This window comes from Juglans regia, chromosome 1, assembly GCF_001411555.2.
Source record: "Juglans regia cultivar Chandler chromosome 1, Walnut 2.0, whole genome shotgun sequence".
Lineage (NCBI taxonomy): Eukaryota > Viridiplantae > Streptophyta > Magnoliopsida > Fagales > Juglandaceae > Juglans > Juglans regia.
Genome location: NC_049901.1, coordinates 43696701 through 43717836, shown reverse-complemented (window position 1 = coordinate 43717836; position 21136 = coordinate 43696701). Strand labels below are relative to the sequence as shown.

Genomic DNA, 21136 nt, shown 5'->3' with positions numbered 1-21136 from the left:
TTGGGGATGATGTGGTCCTCCCCTCCCCCTTCCTCCTAATACAAGTGATCTTCATTTCTTCATTCATTATTTCTATCTTTTTATCCTAGTTTTCTTCTCCATGTTTAAGGATAAACTATTCAAATTAATTATAGATAGTGACCTTGTCTAAAAAAAATCATAAAAGTTGAGGTATTATGATAGTTACAGTTGTGAGTGCGCAAGCGTCATGCAATCACTTAAAAAATAAATAAATAAATACAAGATTCATATGAAAAAATAATAATTTTTTAATAATAAACTCTATTTTTTTCAAAATGACTGTACAATGTTTATGCACTTTACGACTGCAGGTAGCATTACTTTTTTTCCAAAAACCTTATTCAACAAAATTATTTCAAAAACTATGCCATTAATTCTAAGTTAATAATTTGGCGAAAAATTGAAGAAAAATGGACTGATAAAGACAACTTCAAAGCTTACTAACTTTTGATGGTTCCCTTTCATCTTACATATGAATACGTGCGTTTTCTGCGTGTGCACCATTAAGCACTCATGCATCGAATATTGCACTCTACATTATGATGTGGTAAGATTATCTATACGCCCTTCCAACTACATACGCGGCGGATTCATATCCCCTCGAATGAGCACGGCAAGTAGGCCATCTGCAATTTCTCTTCAGATGGTCTTCTTGACTTGGCACTATCACGTAATGACACATATTTATTAAAAATAAACCAACATAAAAATATATATTTAAATTTAAAAAGCGGCCACAAAAAAAAAAAAAAAAAAATGGAGATTGAAACTCTAAATTTTCTTTATCTATTTTATAAAAAAAACTCACACTTTATGACAAAAATAAAAAATAAAAAGCTGTAGGTGTGGGGTGTAAGAGTGAATAGTAGCTAATGAGTAGAATTTATCTATTCACTAAACCTTTTAACCTAGATCTTTAATTTATGTCAAAATTATTAAAATAAAAAAAGGGAACTCAAGTTTGGACTACTATTTTGCTTAATCTCACAATTGGAAGATGTCTATTTAAAAAATAAAAATAAAGAAAGAAATATTGATTTATCCAAATTGGGGACGACAAGAATAAATTTATTAGTTTATAAATGAATAAATTTGGTTAAATGCTGTTAATTAAGAGAATGATTTATTAAAACTTTGAGAAGGAATTAGAAAAACAACAAATATTTTCTCATTTTAACCCTATGAAGGACTAGATATTAATTACTATATAATTAGGAATTTGGTTTTGGGATTCCATCTAACCCTCGAGTTCCTTTTTTGTATACAGTATTCATCCGTCATAAGTGAGAAATATCAATAAAATTAGGATACCTTTATCTTCTTAAAAAATATATTAAATTTAATATATGTCAATTGATTTAATATATTAAATCCATTCAATTTTTGTGTTGCAATTTAAGTACTAATTTTAGAGAAACGTTTTGACCATAAATGTAAATTTTTAAATTGACGTAATTTAATATGATACATCAGATTGTACAATTATTTTTATTATAAAATAAATATAATATACCGCATTAAGTCATGTTAATTTTCTTTTAGATTATTATTCTTTCTCATTACATCAAATCATTTGAATAAATCCTAAAACCCTTATAAGTAATTATATTTATAGCAAATTGACCTTTGAAAAACTTAGAATAGTTCGCACGTAGTTGTATGATTTCATTGATTTGTATTTGAGCATTAAAGTCAGAAAAAAGCATTCATCATCCCAGAGCCCACGTACGTGGCCCGTTCATGTATACATCGTCCACGCCGTACGCACTTTATCCTAATCAGCAATCCAGTGGGCCCACTGTCCTACGTGTTGGAACCACTCGGACATACATACCCTCCAAATCTTACAAATTACCCAATTTGTCAATCTCTCCCCTCCTTCTCTTCCCACTTTCACGGTCAGCCTTCCTAGTTGACCGCCGGCCCCTCTCTCTCTCTCTCTCTCTCTCTCTATTTTCCCGCAAAATTGGAATCGTATAAAAGCCGAAAACGTGAAAAATCAAATCCATTTCACCAAACTAACGCTCTCTCTCTAAAACCGCGAGTGTGTTAGTTAACGCGTCCATTCTTCTTACGGCCGGTGATTTTCTGAAGCTTTGGAATTTGGAGGATCGTCTTCAGCTCGCTGTCAGTGATCGCGGAAACGGCGTTGTTGAGAGGAACAGGGATGCTAGGGGGGCCAGGGCCGGGGCCGACGTCGGTGGTCGTCGACGAAGGAGCAATTGCGAGGCCGTTCTGGATCAAGTTCCGAAGCGACTCCGTGTTCGCTCTCTACTCGCCCTTCGTCCTTTGCTTGGCCTCCGGTGACCTGAACTCCAACGCTTTCCTCCATTTTGTCTCCCAGGACGTCCACTTTCTCAAAGCCTTCGCTCTGGCGTAAGCCCTTTCACGATCATAATACATATATATATATATATATATATATATATTTAAATGTTGTATTCGGAATCTGATGATTTTGGATTGCAGGTATGAGCTGGCGGAGGATTGCGCGGACGATGATGACGACAAGAGCGGAATACGTGACTTGAGGAAACGCGTCGTGCAGAGGCTTAAATCGCACGATACTCTTGTTCGAGTATGCTTAATTTACTTTACCAAATAAACATCTTTTTCTGTCTCCATTTCTTTTCTTCATTTCTTTCTTTACACCTTATCTTTTTAAGTTAAATTTACTTAGCAAAACATATTTTAAGTTAATTTTATAACTTCGCCGTGTTATCCATTCATGGCACGATCTTAGGTCCTGTTTGCCTGCATAGAAAACTGAGCCAAAAGAAGAAAATTAATTCTCTATAAGACTCCTGCTTCTTCTTCTTTTTTCCTTCTCTGCATGTGCACCTAATCAGAGGGGAAAAAAAAAAGGGAGAAAAGGAAGATTAGATTTTGTCTTGCTCCGAGAAATCTGAGACTAAAGAAGCAAACAAATTATCCTCGACTAAACATCTTCTTCTTCTCCTTTTTGCCTCCCCCACTTGATCAGATAGGGAAAAAAATGGAGTATTAGGGAAGTAATTGGAGATTTATCGATCCCTCTCATACTTGTTTAACTAGGCATAACTTGGAATTGGACTCGGTCGTTATGCATTTCTGACTATTTTATTTTTTCTGTTCATGCTTGTTTCTTGATGCTGAATATTTTGCTGTTTTGCTTTTCCCATACCCAGGGTTTTAATGAACCATCAATTGGATTTTATTAGTTTCCCCATTACGCAAAATTTCCCTTTTAGTATTTTTATACACAGAAAAATACATATGATTCTTCGATGGTCAGTGAAATATATCAATGTGATCTTTTAAGTCACGCTCGATGATGATTTCTATAATAGCTTTGATTATGATTATTATTTTCACTTCCACCACAGCTTTGATTATGATTATTATTTTCACTTCCACTATCATTGTATGTGATTGAGTTACAGCAGTCATCATATTACTTATCTCATAAATAAAAGAATCAGTGGCGGTATGACATATGAAATGAATTGGCATGACATCTATGTCTATATCTAGCTGTCGATTATGAACCAATCAATGAATGCAAGTGTTATTCTTGCGTTGATCTTTGTCAGGTTGACTGTTTCTTGATACACTATGAACTAAATCCTTATCCTTGTATTACATTTTGGTGGTGATGGAATTAGTGGGAGCAAGTTTTCTTCATGTTAGTAGGATGAGGGTTATGTTGATCGGCCAATATCCACAGGCAATCTTTCTACCATTAGCATCTGGGACGCCTTCCCCTCTCCTTTTTTCCCCTTTGTAACGTGGGTATTGCATGGGCTTTGTTTTTCTCTTAGGCCGGTTATCACTAGGGTAGAGAAATGCTGAACGCCAATCTTTCTTTGGAATGCTTTTTTGTTACCTGTATTTCATTTCCTTGCTGGCTATCATTTTCAGTGTACTTATTTGCAGGAATGGGGCTTTGAACTCCCGGATGAGAAAGTTTCCAGCGATGCAACAGTCAAATACACAGATTTCTTAATGGCAGCAGCCTCTGGGAGAGTTCAAGGAGAAAATGTCCCTGGTAGAATTGCAACTCCTTTTGAGAGAACAAAAGTTGCTGCTTATATTCTTGGTGCTATTGCACCATGTATGAGGCTCTATTCCTCTATAAGTAGAGAGATACAAGCAGTTCTAGTTCCAGCTGATAACAGTCACATTTACAAGAAATGGTTGGACAGTTATTCTTCGAAAACTTATGAGGTTTGTGGTCTTATCATCTGCACTTTTTTGTACCTTTTTGCTCTGTATGTGCTGAAACTACAGGGCAAATATATGTCATTAGCTCCTGTAATCTTCTTTCTCGATTCAGGAATTTGCTTTGCAAGTCGAAGACATGGTGGATAAACTTAGCATTTCGTTGACAGGGGAAGAGCTTAAAGTCATAGAGAAGCTTTATTATCAAGCTATTAAACTTGAAGTAGATTTTTTTGCTACTCAACCAATCTCTCAGCAAACTATAGTTCCTTTGGCTCGTGTGCTTGACCCTGCAGAACGTCGTCTTACCATATTTTGTGACTTTGACTTAACATGCACTGCTTTTGATTCCTCTGCTATATTAGCAGAGATTGCAATTATAACAGCACCAAAGGCCAACTCAGATGGATCCGAAACCCAACTTGCTCGTATGTCATCGGCTGACCTGAGGAGCACATGGGGTGTTCTTTCCACCCAATATACTGAGGAGTTTGAACAATGCATAGAGAGTATCATGGATAGCAGAAAAGGTTTGATAACTGATTACTTCTTGATATCTGGCTTCTAGTTTGAGTGCAATATGCCGAAGACTTTTCAAAAGTTATCAAATAATAACTTTACTGTTGTGTGTCTTTCTAGTGGAAAAATTCAACTATGAAGGTTTGAATAAAGCCCTTGAACAAGTTGCGGAGTTTGAGAAAAGAGCAAATACAAGGGTGGTTAATTCAGGAGTACTGAAAGGTTTACATCTAGAGGACATAAAACGGGCTGGGCAGCGTCTCATTCTTCAGGAAGGTTGTAGAGGATTCTTTCAGAAGATTGTGAAAAATGATACTCTGAAAACTGTAGTTCATGTGCTTTCATACAGTTGGTGTGGTGATCTCATTAGGTCAGCTTTTTCATCAGGTATAATTTTTGAAGTTTCACTGTGTATGAAGTTTCACTGTGTAGAGATAGTCCCATGTATAAGATGTGAAGAAATGTTATTATGTCAAAAGAACCTCAAAAGAAAAAACGAAATATATATTGATCTGCTCAATCCCCCCTCAGATTCATTTGGTAAAGTAGGCTTATTGATATGAACGTCCTCTTTCTCCTTTTTCTGTGTCTTTCCTTTTCTTCTTTTGTGTTGGCATAGATGATTTTTATTCCTTTTCTATTTCACCCAGCAGGGGATCTAGACGAATTAAAAGTACATGCAAACGAGCTTACTTATGAAGAATCTGTGACTACGGGTGACATTGTTATGAAGGTGGAGTCTCCCATGGAAAAGCTTCAAGACTTCAATGACATCCTAAATGAGTGCAACAGCGAAGGCAAGCACTTGACAGTTTACATCGGAGGTTCAGTGGGGGACTTGCTTTGCCTGCTTCAAGCAGATATAGGTATTGTAATTGGTTCAAGTTCAAGCTTAAGGAGGCTGGGAGATCATTTTGGTGTCTCTTTTGTTCCATTGTTCACTGGTTTGGTGAAGAAGCAGAGAGAACTTGTCAAAGATGGCTCGTGCAATTGGAAAGGGCTATCTGGCATTCTTTACACCGTCTCGAGTTGGGCTGAGATACATGCGTTCATTTTGGGATCGTAAGTACCTCGTGTCTTCTCATTTGTTAAAAAAAAAAAAAAAAAAAAAACTCCAAAATGGAATTCTTTACACATTAGGACATATGTAGAGTACAAGTGGTGGCTACTTTTATTCAAGGACCACGGGTCGGCCCTTATTCTTTTTTTCTTCAGGGTCTGCCACCCAGAAATATACAGAAGTGTGACTATAGTTGAAAAAAAAAAAAATATTGCAGTAATGCTAGGTATAGTCAAGTTACGCAAAACAGCCAGTCTCTATTCAATTCATTAATCAAATGTATCCATGTTCAGCTTTTCTTGAATTTTTTTTTTTTTTTTTTGTCATTGTTGTATATGACTTTGAAGTTTCAAACTTGTCCATCAATCATGTTAAAGTTTTCAGTGGCAACTTTGTTGGAAGCCAGAGTAAGAGATCTGTCAATATTTGTGCTAATATTTCTGAAGAGTAATGATATACACACAACACATTTCACAATAATATTATAAGATGAGAGTATTTTTTGTAAAATGATATTACTTTTATAAGATGTTTTATAAAAATACTCATCATTTAAAACATTGTTGTGTAAAATATTGTGAAAAATATTGTGCGTAAATCATTTTCCATTTCGATTTCTGAGTGGGTCTAAATTATATTTATTTGAGATGTGTAAACTTGCTGGTATGTATCAAGATTCAAGATTACTGGTACTGCTGTCTGTAACTTGGGTGATGTTAAATGGCAATTTCAGATTCAACTCTTTATTTGGGATGCCTCGAAAAAAGATTGCCTAATCAACAGTCTTTCCGAGATTAGGATGAGCTCTCTGTTTTCTTAGCCCATAACATACAGATCCATTGCCCAGAAAATGTTCAATTGCTTTGGGCCGTAAGCCCACCAAAACCAAAATAAATGAGATTTTATTATTATCTATTTATTTATTTATTTTGAAAAAAGAAGTATTGGTCAGATTTGTCGTCTCTTTTAAGGTAGGTCCCAGATGTATGAGTGGGGTCCAAAATTGGAAATACATAGTACATGCATTGCATGTGGGTGTTCACGATGTGGAAAGAGTGGGCATAAAGCCATGTGGAGGCACGTAAATAAGCTTTGCCCTTGCCATCACCTTTTCTCCAATAAGAGGGAGAGAAGTCGGGAGAGAAGGATGTTCTTCCCAACCCAACCCGAGGAAGCTGCCTGGCGCTGTTTCCACATGGCTGCCTTTTCCAATATCTTCTAATTTTCTAATACCCATATCGCTACCACTATAGTGGATAAATAATATATTAATTAAAAGTGCACAATTTCACCCGATTTAGTTTTTTATTTTTATTTTTTATTTTTATGTTTTCAATCCAGCAGGTCCACATGTGTGCATGTGAAAATAGAAGACAAGATAAAAATTAAATATTAGTCTTTTTTTTCTGAGACGAATAGCAGTTGGTGGGCTCATCAGATCCATGATTGATATGCATTACTTTCTTCTATTTCCTTCTCTTTTCTATTTTTTTTTCTTTTAATTTATATTTTTATATGTGAACATGACTCCCTTTTGAGTTTTGATGTTTTAAGTACTTATGGGTAGATTTCATGATCTCCCTCTAACACTGCTTTGTTTTTCTTTGATGGTTTATTCCTATTTGGAGAAAAGAAACCATGGGGAAAGAGAATTTGTTCTTTTCAAAGGGAAATTGTGAGCTTTTTTAGGATGCTTCAATTCATTAATAAACATTTGGTGTGGCCCACCCATTTCAATGTATCATTTCAAAATATAAGAGTTTTGTCTTTGTTTTTTTTCTTTTATGGTCACCTTAATAACATGGAAAGATTCCTTCCTGATCTCAATCATATAGCTGATAACTAACCTGCCCACTAAGCTATTAAGGCCAATTAACCATTAAGTGGATGATTAGTGTCCCCAACTTGGGTTTCTCTTAAAATATTTTACAGGTCGATGTGTACTTTTCCATCCTAGATCGATGTTGTCTACGCAATTTTTTTTTTGTTTTTCCTTTCTTTCTTGTGGAATTAATATACAAGTTTTAAGAGAATTATTTATGGTTTCTTTTGTATAATCTAATGAACTAATTCCCCTTATCACATGGGTCTGATTTTGATTTTAGGTTTATGATCACATGAACATGATCAATGTTCTGGCTGTGTTGAAATCCCACACCTCTTAATCTTTACGCTTCATGATTAGGTGATTGTGGGTCCACCTTAAGCATCATTTCTGAATCTTTGTCATACTTAGAAGTTACCCTTTACCAGTTTCCAAGTCTTAAATCATTTTGAGCATGCAGGGTTTGAGTTCCACTTTCACACTCGTGTAAGCTGCAGCTTAAAGAAATCCTTTTTTTTTTTTTTTTTTTCTAAAATAATAATATCAGAGATTTTAACTGTAATTTATTCGGTGAATGCCCCAAGTCTGTCCCTTTTTTTCCTTTTCAATCTGCTGAAAAGCAAAATCTGGCTATTATTAACCCTTGAACTACATGGTGATTCTTAATTAATAACCAAGTAATGATAGATTTGACATGTCATGAGTTATCCCTTCCTAAAATCAAATCTTATCTTTCTTTTTTTCTTTTCTTTGGACCCACAAAAGCTGAGTGATAAGGCATGGCACATGAAGCTCAATTACACCATGGAACAGTATCATATATATATACACAGTACATACTCATAATACAGATACCCTCAATAGTGAGATAAGATGAGAAGAATTAAAAAAAATATTAAAATTAAATAAAATATTATTAAAATATTATTTTTAATATTATTATTGTTTTAAATTTTTAAAAAAATTGTAACGATAATATGAGATGATATGCAACACTTTCACCAACCAAACGGATGCTTAACTTTATTTCATCATAGCTTTTTTGTTTTTCCAGGCTAATAATAGAGCAAAAGAGAAATAAATATATTAGTGGTGGAATAAATAATAAAATGAACCAGAAGCTAGCACATTGTGCAGACTCACTCAAGTTGACTATTATGAAAGAAAGAAAGAAATAGAAGAAGAAACAATGCCACCATTTGTAAGAATACATTCCATCCCCATGTTTAATGTCGGAAGAACTTCCAATAACTCCAAACTTTCTCGTCATTACTCGCTGATTAACAGCTGTTGTAGTACCCAAGACCTCACGAGCCCTCAAAGATAAAAATAGGAACTAATCATTTAGTTTTATTAATATTTATATACCAACCCATCTGCATTAATCAGTCTTCTTACCATTACTACTGTTGTCTATTTCTTCACAGAATGAACACTTATACTGAGTGATCTCGCACATATAAATAAAACTCGCTCAACTCGGCCATCTTTCATTCTAGCTAGCTAGCTTTCTTAGCCAATGAAAATGGTGGCAAACTGATAAACTAAACAAGAAAAAATGAAGAAGAACGAGATGCAACTGAAACCCCAGTTGTGGTTCTTGTTCTTGTTCTTTTATTGTTTTTACATTGTTTGCTGCTGTTTCGGTATTGCTGCTGCAGCTGATGAGGATGAAGTGAGTGTTCTACTCTCGATAAAAGCGGGTCTTGTTGATCCTTTAGATAGCCTTCGAGATTGGAAATTGTCAGACCATGCAGCCCACTGTAACTGGACTGGAGTGTGGTGCAACTCCAATGGCAATGTTGAGAAGCTAGATCTTTCCCACATGAATATCAGCGGCCTTGTATCGGATGACATCCAACGGCTGAAAAGTCTCACTTCTCTCAACTTGTGCTGCAATGGGTTTTCGTCGTCATTGCCCAAATCCCTTTCCAATCTCACAGCATTAAGGAGCCTTGATCTAAGCCAGAATTCCTTTGTTGGAGGCTTCCCAGGAGGCCTAGGAAGTGCGGCTCGTCTTATAACCTTGAATGCTTCAAGCAACGATTTCTCGGGTTTTCTTCCTGAGGATCTTGGAAATGCTACTTCCCTGGAGAGCCTGGATCTTAGAGGGAATTTCTTCGAAGGGTCAATTCCAAAGTCCTTAAAGAATTTGCAGAAGTTAAAGTTTCTTGGCCTCTCTGGGAATAACCTCACAGGCAAAATCCCTGGAGAACTTGGGCAACTTTCATCACTGGAGAAGATTATTTCTGGGTATAATGAGTTTGAAGGCGAAATCCCGGTGGAGTTTGGAAATCTGACCAATCTCAAGTATCTTGATTTGGCATCTGGCAATATTGGTGGCAAGATTCCAGCTGAATTGGGGAGGTTAAAGCTACTAGAGACAGTATACTTGTATGGGAACAATCTTCAAGGCAGCATTCCACAAGCTATAGGCAACATCACTGCATTAACTTTATTGGATTTCTCTGATAACTTGTTATCAGGGGAAATTCCAGCTGAGATAGGTGAGCTGAAGAATTTGCAGCTCTTGGATCTAAAGTGCAATCGATTGTCGGGTTCAGTTCCTACTGGTCTGGGAGGGCTGACTCAATTACGGGTTCTTGAGCTGTGGAATAATTCTTTTTCGGGGCCATTGCCAAGTGATCTTGGCAATAATTCGCCATTGCAGTTGCTGGACGTCTCCTCCAATGCACTCTCTGGGGAGATTCCAGCAACCTTGTGCAGTGGGGGCAATCTCACAAAGCTCATTCTTTTCAACAATGCCTTCTCGGGGCCAATTCCTGCTGCCTTATCAGCATGTCTGTCACTTGTCCGGGTTCGAGCGCAGAATAATCTTCTGTCTGGGACAATTCCAGGAGGTCTTGGAAAACTCGGAAAGCTTGACAGGTTAGAATTAGCAAATAATAGTCTCACTGGTCAGATCCCAGATGATATTGGTTCTTCTACATCGCTTTCTTTCATTGACTTCTCTAGAAACCGCCTCTATTCTTTGCTTCCTCCCACTATTCTTTCGATTCCAAAACTGCAAACCTTCATAGCTTCAAACAATAACTTGGAAGGTAAAATCCCTGACCAATTCCAGGATGGGCCTTCACTTTCTGTGCTTGATCTCTCATTGAACCATTTCTCTGGAATCATTCCAGCAAGCATTGCTTCATGTCAGAAATTGGTAGTTTTGAATCTCAGGAACAACCAACTGACAGGACAAATCCCAAAAGAAATTGCCATGATGCCGACTTTGGCCACTCTCGATCTATCCAACAACTCTCTTACTGGTGGAATACCAGAAGATTTTGGGATAACTCCGGCCTTAGAAATGCTCAACGTTTCATACAACAAGCTACAAGGTGCTGTTCCAACAAATGGTTTACTAAGAACTATAAACCCAGATGATCTTGTGGGAAATGCTGGTCTCTGTGGTGGCGTACTCCCTCCATGCGATGGAAACTCTGCATTCGCATCAAGACATGGGAGTTTGCACGCAAAGCACATTATTGCTGGATGGATCATTGGAATTTCATCATTTTTAGCAATTTTATGTGCTCTCTTTGGTGCTCGAACTCTGTACAAAAGGTTGTATTCAAACGGAAGTTGCTTCGAAGAAAGATATGAAACAAGAAATGGGGAGTGGCCATGGAGATTAATGGCATTCCAGAGGCTCGGTTTCACAACTGCTGACATTCTGGCTTGCATCAAGGAATCAAATGTAATTGGTATGGGAGCAGCTGGGACTGTCTATAAGGCTGAGCTGCCTCGACTAAATACCGTTGTGGCAGTCAAAAAGTTGTGGAGATCTGAAGCTGATAAAGCTGATATTGAAACTGGAAGCAGAAATGATCTTGTTGGAGAGGTGAATCTCCTGGGAAGGCTAAGGCATCGAAATATTGTTCGATTATTAGGATTTCTCCATAACGACACTAATGTAATGATAATATATGAGTTTATGCAAAGTGGCAACCTTGGGGAAGCCTTGCATGGCAAACAAGCAGGAAGGTTGCTTGTAGATTGGGTTTCTAGGTATAACATAGCACTTGGAGTTGCACAAGGGCTTGCTTATCTCCACCACGATTGTCACCCACCGGTCATCCATCGAGACATCAAGTCAAATAACATTCTGCTTGATGCAAATCTTGAGGCAAGGATTGCCGACTTTGGGTTGGCAAGGATGATGATCCGGAAGAATGAGACAGTTTCAGTGGTGGCTGGATCATACGGATACATAGCTCCAGGTCAGTTACTATATCTTTTAGCCAAATTGATTCTGATTTTGTTTTCCTCTCTTTAACCAATCAAGGTGCACTATTGATCTGTGAATTTCTAAGCACTTCAAGATGAGAAAGCAGATTAAATGGTTTGGATAACAAGATAGTCATCATTACGAGTTCATTCTATAAAAGATTACAAAAAGAAACTTGAATATGTCTGATCTCTAGCGATTCTGTAATTTTTATGCTTCCATTGCAGAGTACGGATACACCTTGAAGGTCGATGAAAAGATCGACATATACAGCTTTGGAGTGGTTCTACTGGAGCTTCTCACCGGAAAGCGACCATTAGATCCCGAGTTTGGAGAGTCTGTGGACATTGTTGAGTGGATAAGAAGGAAAGTTAGAGACAACAAATCATTAGAAGCAGCACTAGACCCCAATGTAGGAAACTGCAAGCATGTTCAAGAAGAGATGCTCTTAGTCCTTCGAATAGCTCTTCTTTGCACAGCCAAACTCCCAAGGGACAGACCCTCCATGAGGGATGTGCTGACAATGCTAGGAGAGGCAAAGCCACGGAGAAAAAGCAGTAGCAACAATGATGGATGTACAACTAACAAAGAGAAGCCAGTCTTTAGCACATCGCCTGTAAACGGCCTGCTCTAAGAACAAAATTGAGTTCCTCCCCCTCAGCTGTCATTTTGTTAAAAGTTGTTCTTTTGTATGTAGATTCTTCTCTTGTTAATGTTTGTAATCACAGTTTCACATCGGTGTCCAGAAGACTGAAAGGCTATATCAAATCACGATTTTCTTGCAAATAAAGCATCACTTTCGAGAATTCAACTTTGTCATTATTGAGTTGTTTTTGTCCACCTTCGAGTATGTTTGTATAAAATATCTCCAGTAGAAGAAACGAAAAGGAAATTAAAACAAGCCCATTCAAGCGTGCAGAAAAGCAGAACAAAAGCATTGAAACACTCACATTGACAGCACAAACAAGCAATATTTTACTGAACTGTGCATGCGTATATATAATGGTAAAATATTGAATAAAAAAATTATGTATATACATATTTGATAAAGAGAAAACCAAAACAAACAGGAGCCGTGGATCAACCATTACTTTTCAAAACGCTTTTACTACGCAGTATCCTCTCTCTTTTGTTATATCACTTTCGAGTTTCAAGCCAAATCTCGCTTGTTGCTGAAGTTTCCAAAACCAGGTCTAGATGGGCTTGGTTCTTTGCCTCCCATTCGTTTCCTCTGACCTTGGAGCTGCGTTAAGAGTTTATTTTAACAGGATGGTATCAAGTGAAAGTGCAGCTTCCAAATGTCAACCTTATTGTTGATTGCAGTCTCTACTTACCAAGTCCATTAGCTTCAGATGTCCTCATAATTCTTAGCCTCCTCACGGAGGTAATGAACATCCTGAAAGCAATTTAAGAATCAAAGAAAAATTATTACAACCAGAACAGATAATGACTTGTAACAAGGACCAAATAGTAGAGAATAAAGACTCATTCGCCGGTAGTGCATTCTCTGCCTCGCTTTATTCATGTATTTGTTTTTTCATTTTTCCCCTAGTCCTTTTTTTTAGGAAAATACTTTAGATAATAAGAGATTACACAAAACTAAACTCATAAATTGATGTGGTACATCTGATTGTAAAGTTACTTTTATTGTAAAGTAGATCTAATGGATCTCATGAAATCACATCAGTTTGTGAGTTTAATTCGTGTAATCTCTTTATGTATGTAGTAGTTCTTTTTTTTTAATGGCACTGGGTATCCGACAACAAAGTCCAGTGGTGCTCAGGCCCTCGGCAAAAAGTTTCTTGCAAGTGCACCTTGTAATTCGAGGGGAAATTCCCCCAATCCGATGGACCTAGAAATTGTTTTTTTTTTTTTTATAAGAAATTTCATTGATCAAAACTAAGCAAAGCCCATGTACACAGAAAGTATGCAAAAGAGACACCTAGTTACATCATAGAAAGCTGAACCTAGAAATTGTTTGCACCCAAAGGTTCGAACCTTAGCCATTGAGGAAGCATACCACCTAGAACAAGGTACTTACCACTTGAGCCAACCCCTAGATTTCCCCTATCTATGTCTCTACATTCTCTATTCCTTCATTTGTCATGGAACATAAATCCTTGGATGAAACCTAGAATATCCGCACATGAAGCCTAGAAGATAGATTATCAATAGCAACTTTCAATCAAGATATATACAAATTGAACATGCCCTTTGCCAAATAATTCAATGAGATCAATACCTTCAAGTAATTTGCATCCCAATCTTGCATGTTACTATTAAACAACTCCAGTTCACGAGTTAAAATTATGTACAGTTATTGTCATATTACTAAAGCAGCCACTAGCTGCATTATGGCTGTGGTAAATAGGCAATGCCAAGGCAACACCTACTTACAACTTAAGTGGTAGTGGAACATAACAAAATCACATTAGCCAGAAACCTATCCCCCTGAAGGCAATTTCTTAGGCCAAATAAATAAAGTGATCAGTTTATAACGAACATATTAGACATACCCCCAAGGAACATCTCCAACAAGCATCCAGTCACCCTCTCTGTCTTCGTATGTGAGCACAAATTCAGAAGATCCATCCAGCAATCTTGATGGTCTTGTTGCTTCTACCATCATGTCATGTTCCTCTCCTCTTGATCCTAGTCACAGATTGGAGCCACCACCACTCATTAAAATAAAATAAGCACGCTTCTGCTTCATGCCTATAAACACAAACTTGATCATCTAGATAACAATGATGAAGGCTTTCATGCATTGGAATTTCTTATATTTCAAAATTTTCTTTAATCCTAAATTATCCTAAGTTTTCATTGTTTCAAAATTTAGAACACTTTTGATTGTTCCTACATGAAATCCAAAATTTATTGCCATACTTTTGGCAAAAGGCTGCAAAATTTAGGAATCCTTTGTTATTTTCTCTTAATTTATTTTTTGAGAAGTAGGAATCCGTTTTTAATTTGGACAGAAGCTCCTGCCAAAGTTTTAACTACAGCCCAAAACCTTTGCTCATTAAACAAGTAAATTAATACACAATAACTCTCATTAATGATCAAAGATTTAACAACCCATGCAATACTTTCTTTTTTCAGTCTCATCTTAGATCAATTAGAGATTCATTTTGCCGAGAGACCTGTCTTTTGAAACCATAAAATGAAAAGGGTTCTTTACTCTTCATCTGAAACTCAAAATACAAGGTATAAAAACACTCACGTATTGAATTCATCATTGTAGATGATGTCTGAAACATATCCTCCAGTTTTTGTGTCAAGGTTCCATAGCAACTGTGTGCGCTCAGATCAACCTTCCTTCCAATAGGAGTTCCATCCATATTCACCTTCACAAACAGAGAGCTTCTTGAGTGTCCCTTCACTTTAGCATTAACATTGCTCTTGTTACAGCCATTTTTAGCTTCTTTTCCAACTGTAGTATTACTGTTTCTACTTTTCCCAACAAGTGAGTTGAATACTTCAGTGACTGGTAATTTTGTTTGGCTGACCATGCTATTCATTCTATATGCTCTTACAGGAGGCCATCCCACAACCTGACTGCTTTAAGAATTTAAAAAGAAGAATCCATCAGTGAAGAAAATGAAACTAATATAAATAGGTTGTTGAAATGCAATCACCAAAATCAATAAGTTGTAGCACAATCAGAAAGATCCAAAGTCAACAAAATATCGATACCAGAACAATTATGAAGAATGAACTGTTCGCACATGGTGAGATTTTTATGATTCTTAAAGATATGATTAGATCCCAAAAATGATGGCAGACACCAACCAGCTATGGCACCAACAAGCAATAGGCTCCTATGCAGTGGCGGAACCAGCAATTGTGTTGAGGGGGGGCCAACTCTACTGTGTGACACATTTATGTGAAGAGTAATAATAGATACAGTTATAGGCGAGCAAGCACTATGCACTTCCTTTGAAAAAAGAGTGACGTCCACCGTTAAAAAATAATTTTTTCATGTGAGTTATAGATTTACCTACTTTTTTCAAAGGTAGTGGGCGGGACTTGCACATCCTAGGACTGCCAACATCATTTCTCTTATGTAAATTAAAAGAGATTGAAAAATCATAAAATCATAACTACATATAAAAGTATATCTCGGTAATTTCCTACGTACATGTAGAAATAAAATTATAAAAACACAACTTAATATATGTACATATATTATGTAAAGAGTAACATGTTTCAGATTTTGACGATAATGTTTCATGGAATAATATTCATCCATTGTTAATTTTGTAATGAAATATTTAGAATTTATTTTCTTCATATAAACTATCAAGAGATCTTTTAGAATGTCATCTTTTATTCTAGTATGTAAGCTACTTTATTAGATTTCATGCAAAATCTAAATATTTTCGTATCACATTAAATATATAATGCTATAAATGAAAGTTTAAATAAATTCTTTTCTTACTCAATGAAGTCTAGAGGATAAAATCTCGCAACTATTTTTCATATAGATCATCAACCTTAAATAATTTTTCTTATATTTTCACTTTGGATTTCATATTAAGAAGCCTAATATTGTATAACAACAAATTTTGGGATCCATATTAATAAGCTTATTATTTCTCCTAAACTTAGTTTTAAGTTTAATTTTGAAGAGGCCACATCCTTGAAAATAAATAATATATAGAAATTAAATAGAATTTTGGGAATATAAGAAAAAAAACTAGAGAGAGGCATTTTTAGGTATATTAAAATCTTGGAAAGTTTTAGAGAGCATATGGAGATTATAATTTTTTGGGGGGAGTCCATTTTCTATATTTATAGAATTATGTATAAAATCTAGGGGTATATTGTGTTTTCAAAAAGTTTTGGGGGGGCCATGGCCCCCCTCAAGTCTAACGTGGGTCCGCCACTGCTCCTATGGAATAGGCATGATACTGCCTAAAACCTACCATAGATAAGTAGGAAAACATCTCAAACAACAACAAAAAACCACCTACTCCCAACTTGTCAAACAGGGTGGACCAATCCTGACACTGTCAAAACCACAAACTTTACAAAACCTTTCCAGCAAACCGTTAGTTCTGCTAACAAATTGATTCAAGTCAAATACATGCATGCAACAACTGCAGCCAGGACAACGGTGCTGTGAAATTATACACTATTGGTCTAAAGGAGAACTTTTGTACATCCTAACAGTATAAGTTAACCAAGAAATAGAAAGTCAATTGTGTGCTATTTTGGCAATAAACCAACAATAAAATAAGTCAATGACACCAGATCGCTCAAAGTACAGCAATAACTGCCTATTAAGGAAGCTTTGGACAAGGTTGCATTTGAAAGCAAGTTCGTGTAAGATCAAATTGCAGTCATATTTGGTGGGGCAGTGAGGGCAACTTCACCCTGAGATTGTCGATATTTGTAGGCATGATTAAATGTTCCCATTCCAACGTGAAAGAGAAGAAGACTGGGCTTGTGTTTGACTCTTTGATGGTTGTTTTGGGTGACAATTGGGGAATAAATTTTTGAGGAATGATACACTTAAAACTTTTTTTTTTTTTTATAAGTAAGAAATAATATTATTGATATGAATGAAATAGGCATAGCCCATGTACACAAGAAGCATACAGAAGAACACCTAAAAACATTCTAAGAGCGATAAATTAAAAACAAGAAATCATGGACATTGTCCCCATTTAATACAATAGCAGAAAACCAAAGCATTAAGGTGTCAAGAAAGAAATTTTTCAGCAAAATTATTGTGCGTTCCTTATCTTCAAAGCAGCATGCATTCCTTTCCGTCCAAATACAACACATGATGCACAACGGGATCATCTTCCACACTGCTGCCACTTGCTGACAGCCTTGCATCTTCCTCCAACAACCCAACAATTCCACCACCCTCAAAGGCATAACCCAAGCAACAACAACCCTTTGAAATATCTCATCCCACAACGCACTTGTTACCTCACAATTTAGTAAGAGATGGTCCACAGATTCTCTATTCTTTTTACACATGCAACACCAATACATCACTACACATCCTCTGTTCCTCAGATTGTCCGTGGTCAAGGTCTTCCCAAGAACGGCATTTCATACAAAAAATGCTACTTTAGAAGGCACACGAGACCTCCAAACATTATTCCAGGGGAACGGATTATGATCCTGTGTTAACAAAATGTTATAATACGCCTTAACTATACATTTCTTGTGATTATTCGACCTCCACTTCAATCTATCACGTTGTGCCGTAGGAGTCCCCATGACATATAGTAGACTAAAAAAATCTGAGACAATAGATAGTTCCCAATCATGAAAATCCCTATTAAAATGAATATTCCACCGATGAGAACCATGAGCAAATAACCGCATATCCGCCACTGATGCCTCCCTATTAGTTGCAACACGATAGAGTCGGAAAAGCCCTTTCCAATGCGTGATCACCACACCACACGTCCCGCCAAAAATTGATTCGACTGCCCTCTCCAACTACAAAGCGAATCTGTTTTTCGAAGCAAGGCCATCCCTTCCTTATAAACTTCCATAAACCCACACCATACCCCCATCTTGTTTCATTGGAACACCAACCACCCCAAGCAGCACCATATCTAGCGTCGATAATTTCCTTCCACAATGATCCTCCCTCCAAGTGATATCTCCAAAGCCATTTTCCCATTAAAGCTTTATTAAAAGTTTTCAAATTACACACTCCCAACCCCCATACACACACTTACAACTTTCTTACAACTCTTTTATAGTTCATTTCAAATTAATCATTGCAAGCATGCCACTTCGTTAAAAATAAATTTCAATTTTACAAAATTACCCTTTGTTTAATATAGAGTTGTAAGCGAGTCGTAAGAGAGATATAAGTTAATCACTTTCCTATATGTTTTACTAGATTACTCAATTTTTTAGCCCAATCAAGAGAAATCATGGGTCTTCCAATGGATAAGGGAAAAGCAGGGTACAAACCCCATGGTTGCCATAACGTATACTTTAGGATCTATGCAGGCAAAGACTCTCCAGTGACCCAATGTTATACAAAGCCTTAATCTTGGGCCAATTGACCCATTTCTCTTTCTGAGAATTAAGGCCTACTAAGCAGATGCAAAGATAATTAGAAAACAAGGGAGCAGGGAATCGGAACCTTCAGAGCTTCCAGTGTGATACAAAGATGCCCAACGTAGGGGGTAATTAGAATTGTATATTTAATCTCAGATATGCGAATTGGATTAGGTATGGGAATAAAAACACAAAATAAAAGCAAGCAAAAAGCCTCGTAAGCTTATCAGCATCAGATCCATCAAATCCAAACACTCGAAATCACAATCACAAAATTAATCTGTGATAGATATACCAAAGTCAGAAAAGAAGATTGGAGAATAACATCCTAGTCATGAAATGAGAAGCCGAGTAAAGTATATTGATTGATAGCAAATAAGTTAGATAGCTTGCAACTATAGAATAACAGAACAAGGCATTAAAGCAAACAAACTTAGACTCGATTTAGAAGAAAGCACATAGCCTAAGGAAACAATAAAAATACTAAACCTAAACAGTATGGGTTAAAAAAAAAAACTCCAACAAAGGAAAGAAAAGGCATATCCAATAATCCAAAGATCTTACAACGTGGCACCATTAGCAGCAGCAACAGAATCAGCACTTCTCTTGGTCCCAGATGAAACATTAGCTCTGCTCAAAGAAGAGGATGACGATGAGGATGAAGCTGAAGAAGCTGAAGACGAAGAAACCACGTAAGGAAAATCCTTGGCCGTCAAAAACCGAGCATATTGACCACCCCTTGGACCTTGTTGGGCCTTACAAGAACCACCACCAAGACTCAACCCAAGACCCAGCTCAAGCTCAGACTCTTCCAGGCAAGAAGAAGAATCCTCAGACGACAAGACCAGGTTGTCATCCTTTGACACCGTGGACATCGACACACCACTAGTAATAGACCCTCCTCCTCCTCCAGACACCACTCCACCAACACCCTGCATTGAAATCTTTGTAGCCTGTAGAAGCTCCTAGACCCAGAAAAGATTTTCAAAGAAAAAGAATTAAGAGGAAGGCAGCAGATTATAGAGAAGAGGACAAGGGGGTTTAAGAGGAGCAGGGCCGATAAAGGAAGGAAAAGGGAAATAGAGAGGGAAACGAAGGGAGAAGAAGAGAAACGTGTGGGCTCTGTTTGATGGTGAGTATTTGGGAAAGGAAGGAAGCAAGCAAATGAAGAAAAGGCCAGGTGGGTGTGGTGGAGGTGGTGATGAGGACGGAGGAAATGGATGTGGTTGGGGGCACTAATGCTGCATGGCCCCCACCCTCTTTGTCTAGTTTATGCGCCACCATCAACATATCCTTTTAGTGCATCTTTTCCCCTTCCCCTACCAAATAAATGTGTTTTCTGTTTTAGAAATGCTCGCTCTTAAGAGATTTTATAAATAAGAAAATTATAAATTATATATCATATTACAAAATATTTTTATTATAAAATAAATCTATTGTATTCTATCAAATTACATAATTATTTATATTTATTTTTTAAAATATTTGAAATTTGTGTAGATTTAGGGGACGTTTGGATTCGAAAGAGATCTCAGCTCATCTCAACTCATCTCAACTCATCACTCTACTATTCATTACTATTCAGCAACTTTAACTCACAAATCTCACTACTATTCACAACTCATCTCATTACTATTCACAATCCATCTCAACTCATCTCAAGTCATTTCAATTCATCTCAACTCATCTTCGAATCCAAACGTCTCCTTAGTACTTCATTTTCATTTTCATTTTTATTTTGTTTGAAAACATTGAGCCTAATTTTGCCTACCATAGCCTAATCAAGGCACCGACTTGGATTGGTTTGGGATGACTTTTAGTGATTGGTTTACAAATTCTCAAACTTGAATTCGCTTTATATATATGTAAGATTTAGAATTATTATATTTTCATGTAGGATACATCATTTTAAATATTTAAATTTGATTTATAATATTTAAATTTTAAATTGTATCTTTTAAGTCAAATTATAAGTACCGATTTAATGTGATATTAGATGATAAATTTAAAAATAAAATATAATAAATAATTTTTAATCATTTAATATTACATTATAAAATACTGCATTACTCTAAAAAAATTTTGTAAATTTATTATTCTTTCTTTTTATTTATTATTTTTTATTTTTTACTACTTCTCATCTTTCTTTCCTTTTTTTCCACGTGAGTGTAGTTATTATGCTGCCTCACTCTGATTGTTAGGCGTACTATCTAGTGTTTTTTTTTTTCTT

At 36.5% G+C, this 21136-nt stretch overlaps 3 protein-coding genes across 5 annotated transcripts; 2 read left to right on the top strand and 1 right to left on the bottom strand.

Moving 5' to 3' along the window:
• The first annotated feature begins 1981 nt into the window (after window positions 1–1981).
• On the top strand, window positions 1982–6167 carry LOC108995904 (bifunctional TH2 protein, mitochondrial-like). 2 transcript variants are annotated; one of them, XM_018971575.2, is made up of 6 exons: window positions 1982–2397; window positions 2491–2599; window positions 3937–4227; window positions 4337–4751; window positions 4861–5127; window positions 5394–6167. In XM_018971575.2, the coding sequence occupies exons 1-6, from the start codon at window positions 2189–2191 to the stop codon at window positions 5804–5806; spliced, it is 1704 nt and encodes a 567-aa protein (XP_018827120.1). In that variant the 5' UTR covers window positions 1982–2188; the 3' UTR covers window positions 5807–6167. The 2 variants fall into 2 exon arrangements, with proteins under 2 accessions (XP_018827120.1, XP_018827119.1); XM_018971574.2 differs by having other exon boundaries at window positions 5391–6167.
• Window positions 6168–9018: 2851 nt separating this feature from the next.
• Window positions 9019–12671, top strand: LOC108995985 (MDIS1-interacting receptor like kinase 1). Its single transcript, XM_018971686.2, has 2 exons — window positions 9019–11857; window positions 12093–12671. The coding sequence occupies exons 1-2, from the start codon at window positions 9184–9186 to the stop codon at window positions 12497–12499; spliced, it is 3081 nt and encodes a 1026-aa protein (XP_018827231.1). The 5' UTR covers window positions 9019–9183; the 3' UTR covers window positions 12500–12671.
• A 120-nt stretch (window positions 12672–12791) lies between these two features.
• Window positions 12792–20094, bottom strand: LOC108995986 (auxin-responsive protein IAA11-like). Of its 2 annotated transcripts, none has more exons than XM_018971689.2 (5): window positions 19471–20094; window positions 15089–15423; window positions 14382–14517; window positions 13200–13261; window positions 12792–13108 (listed from the first exon to the last, which is right to left on the bottom strand). In XM_018971689.2, exons 1-5 carry the CDS (start codon window positions 19842–19844, stop codon window positions 13059–13061), a joined length of 957 nt encoding a protein of 318 aa, XP_018827234.1. In that variant the 5' UTR covers window positions 19845–20094; the 3' UTR covers window positions 12792–13058. The 2 variants fall into 2 exon arrangements, with proteins under 2 accessions (XP_018827234.1, XP_018827232.1); XM_018971687.2 differs by having other exon boundaries at window positions 12817–13108; window positions 15089–15426.
• Between the last annotated feature and the right edge of the window lie 1042 nt (window positions 20095–21136).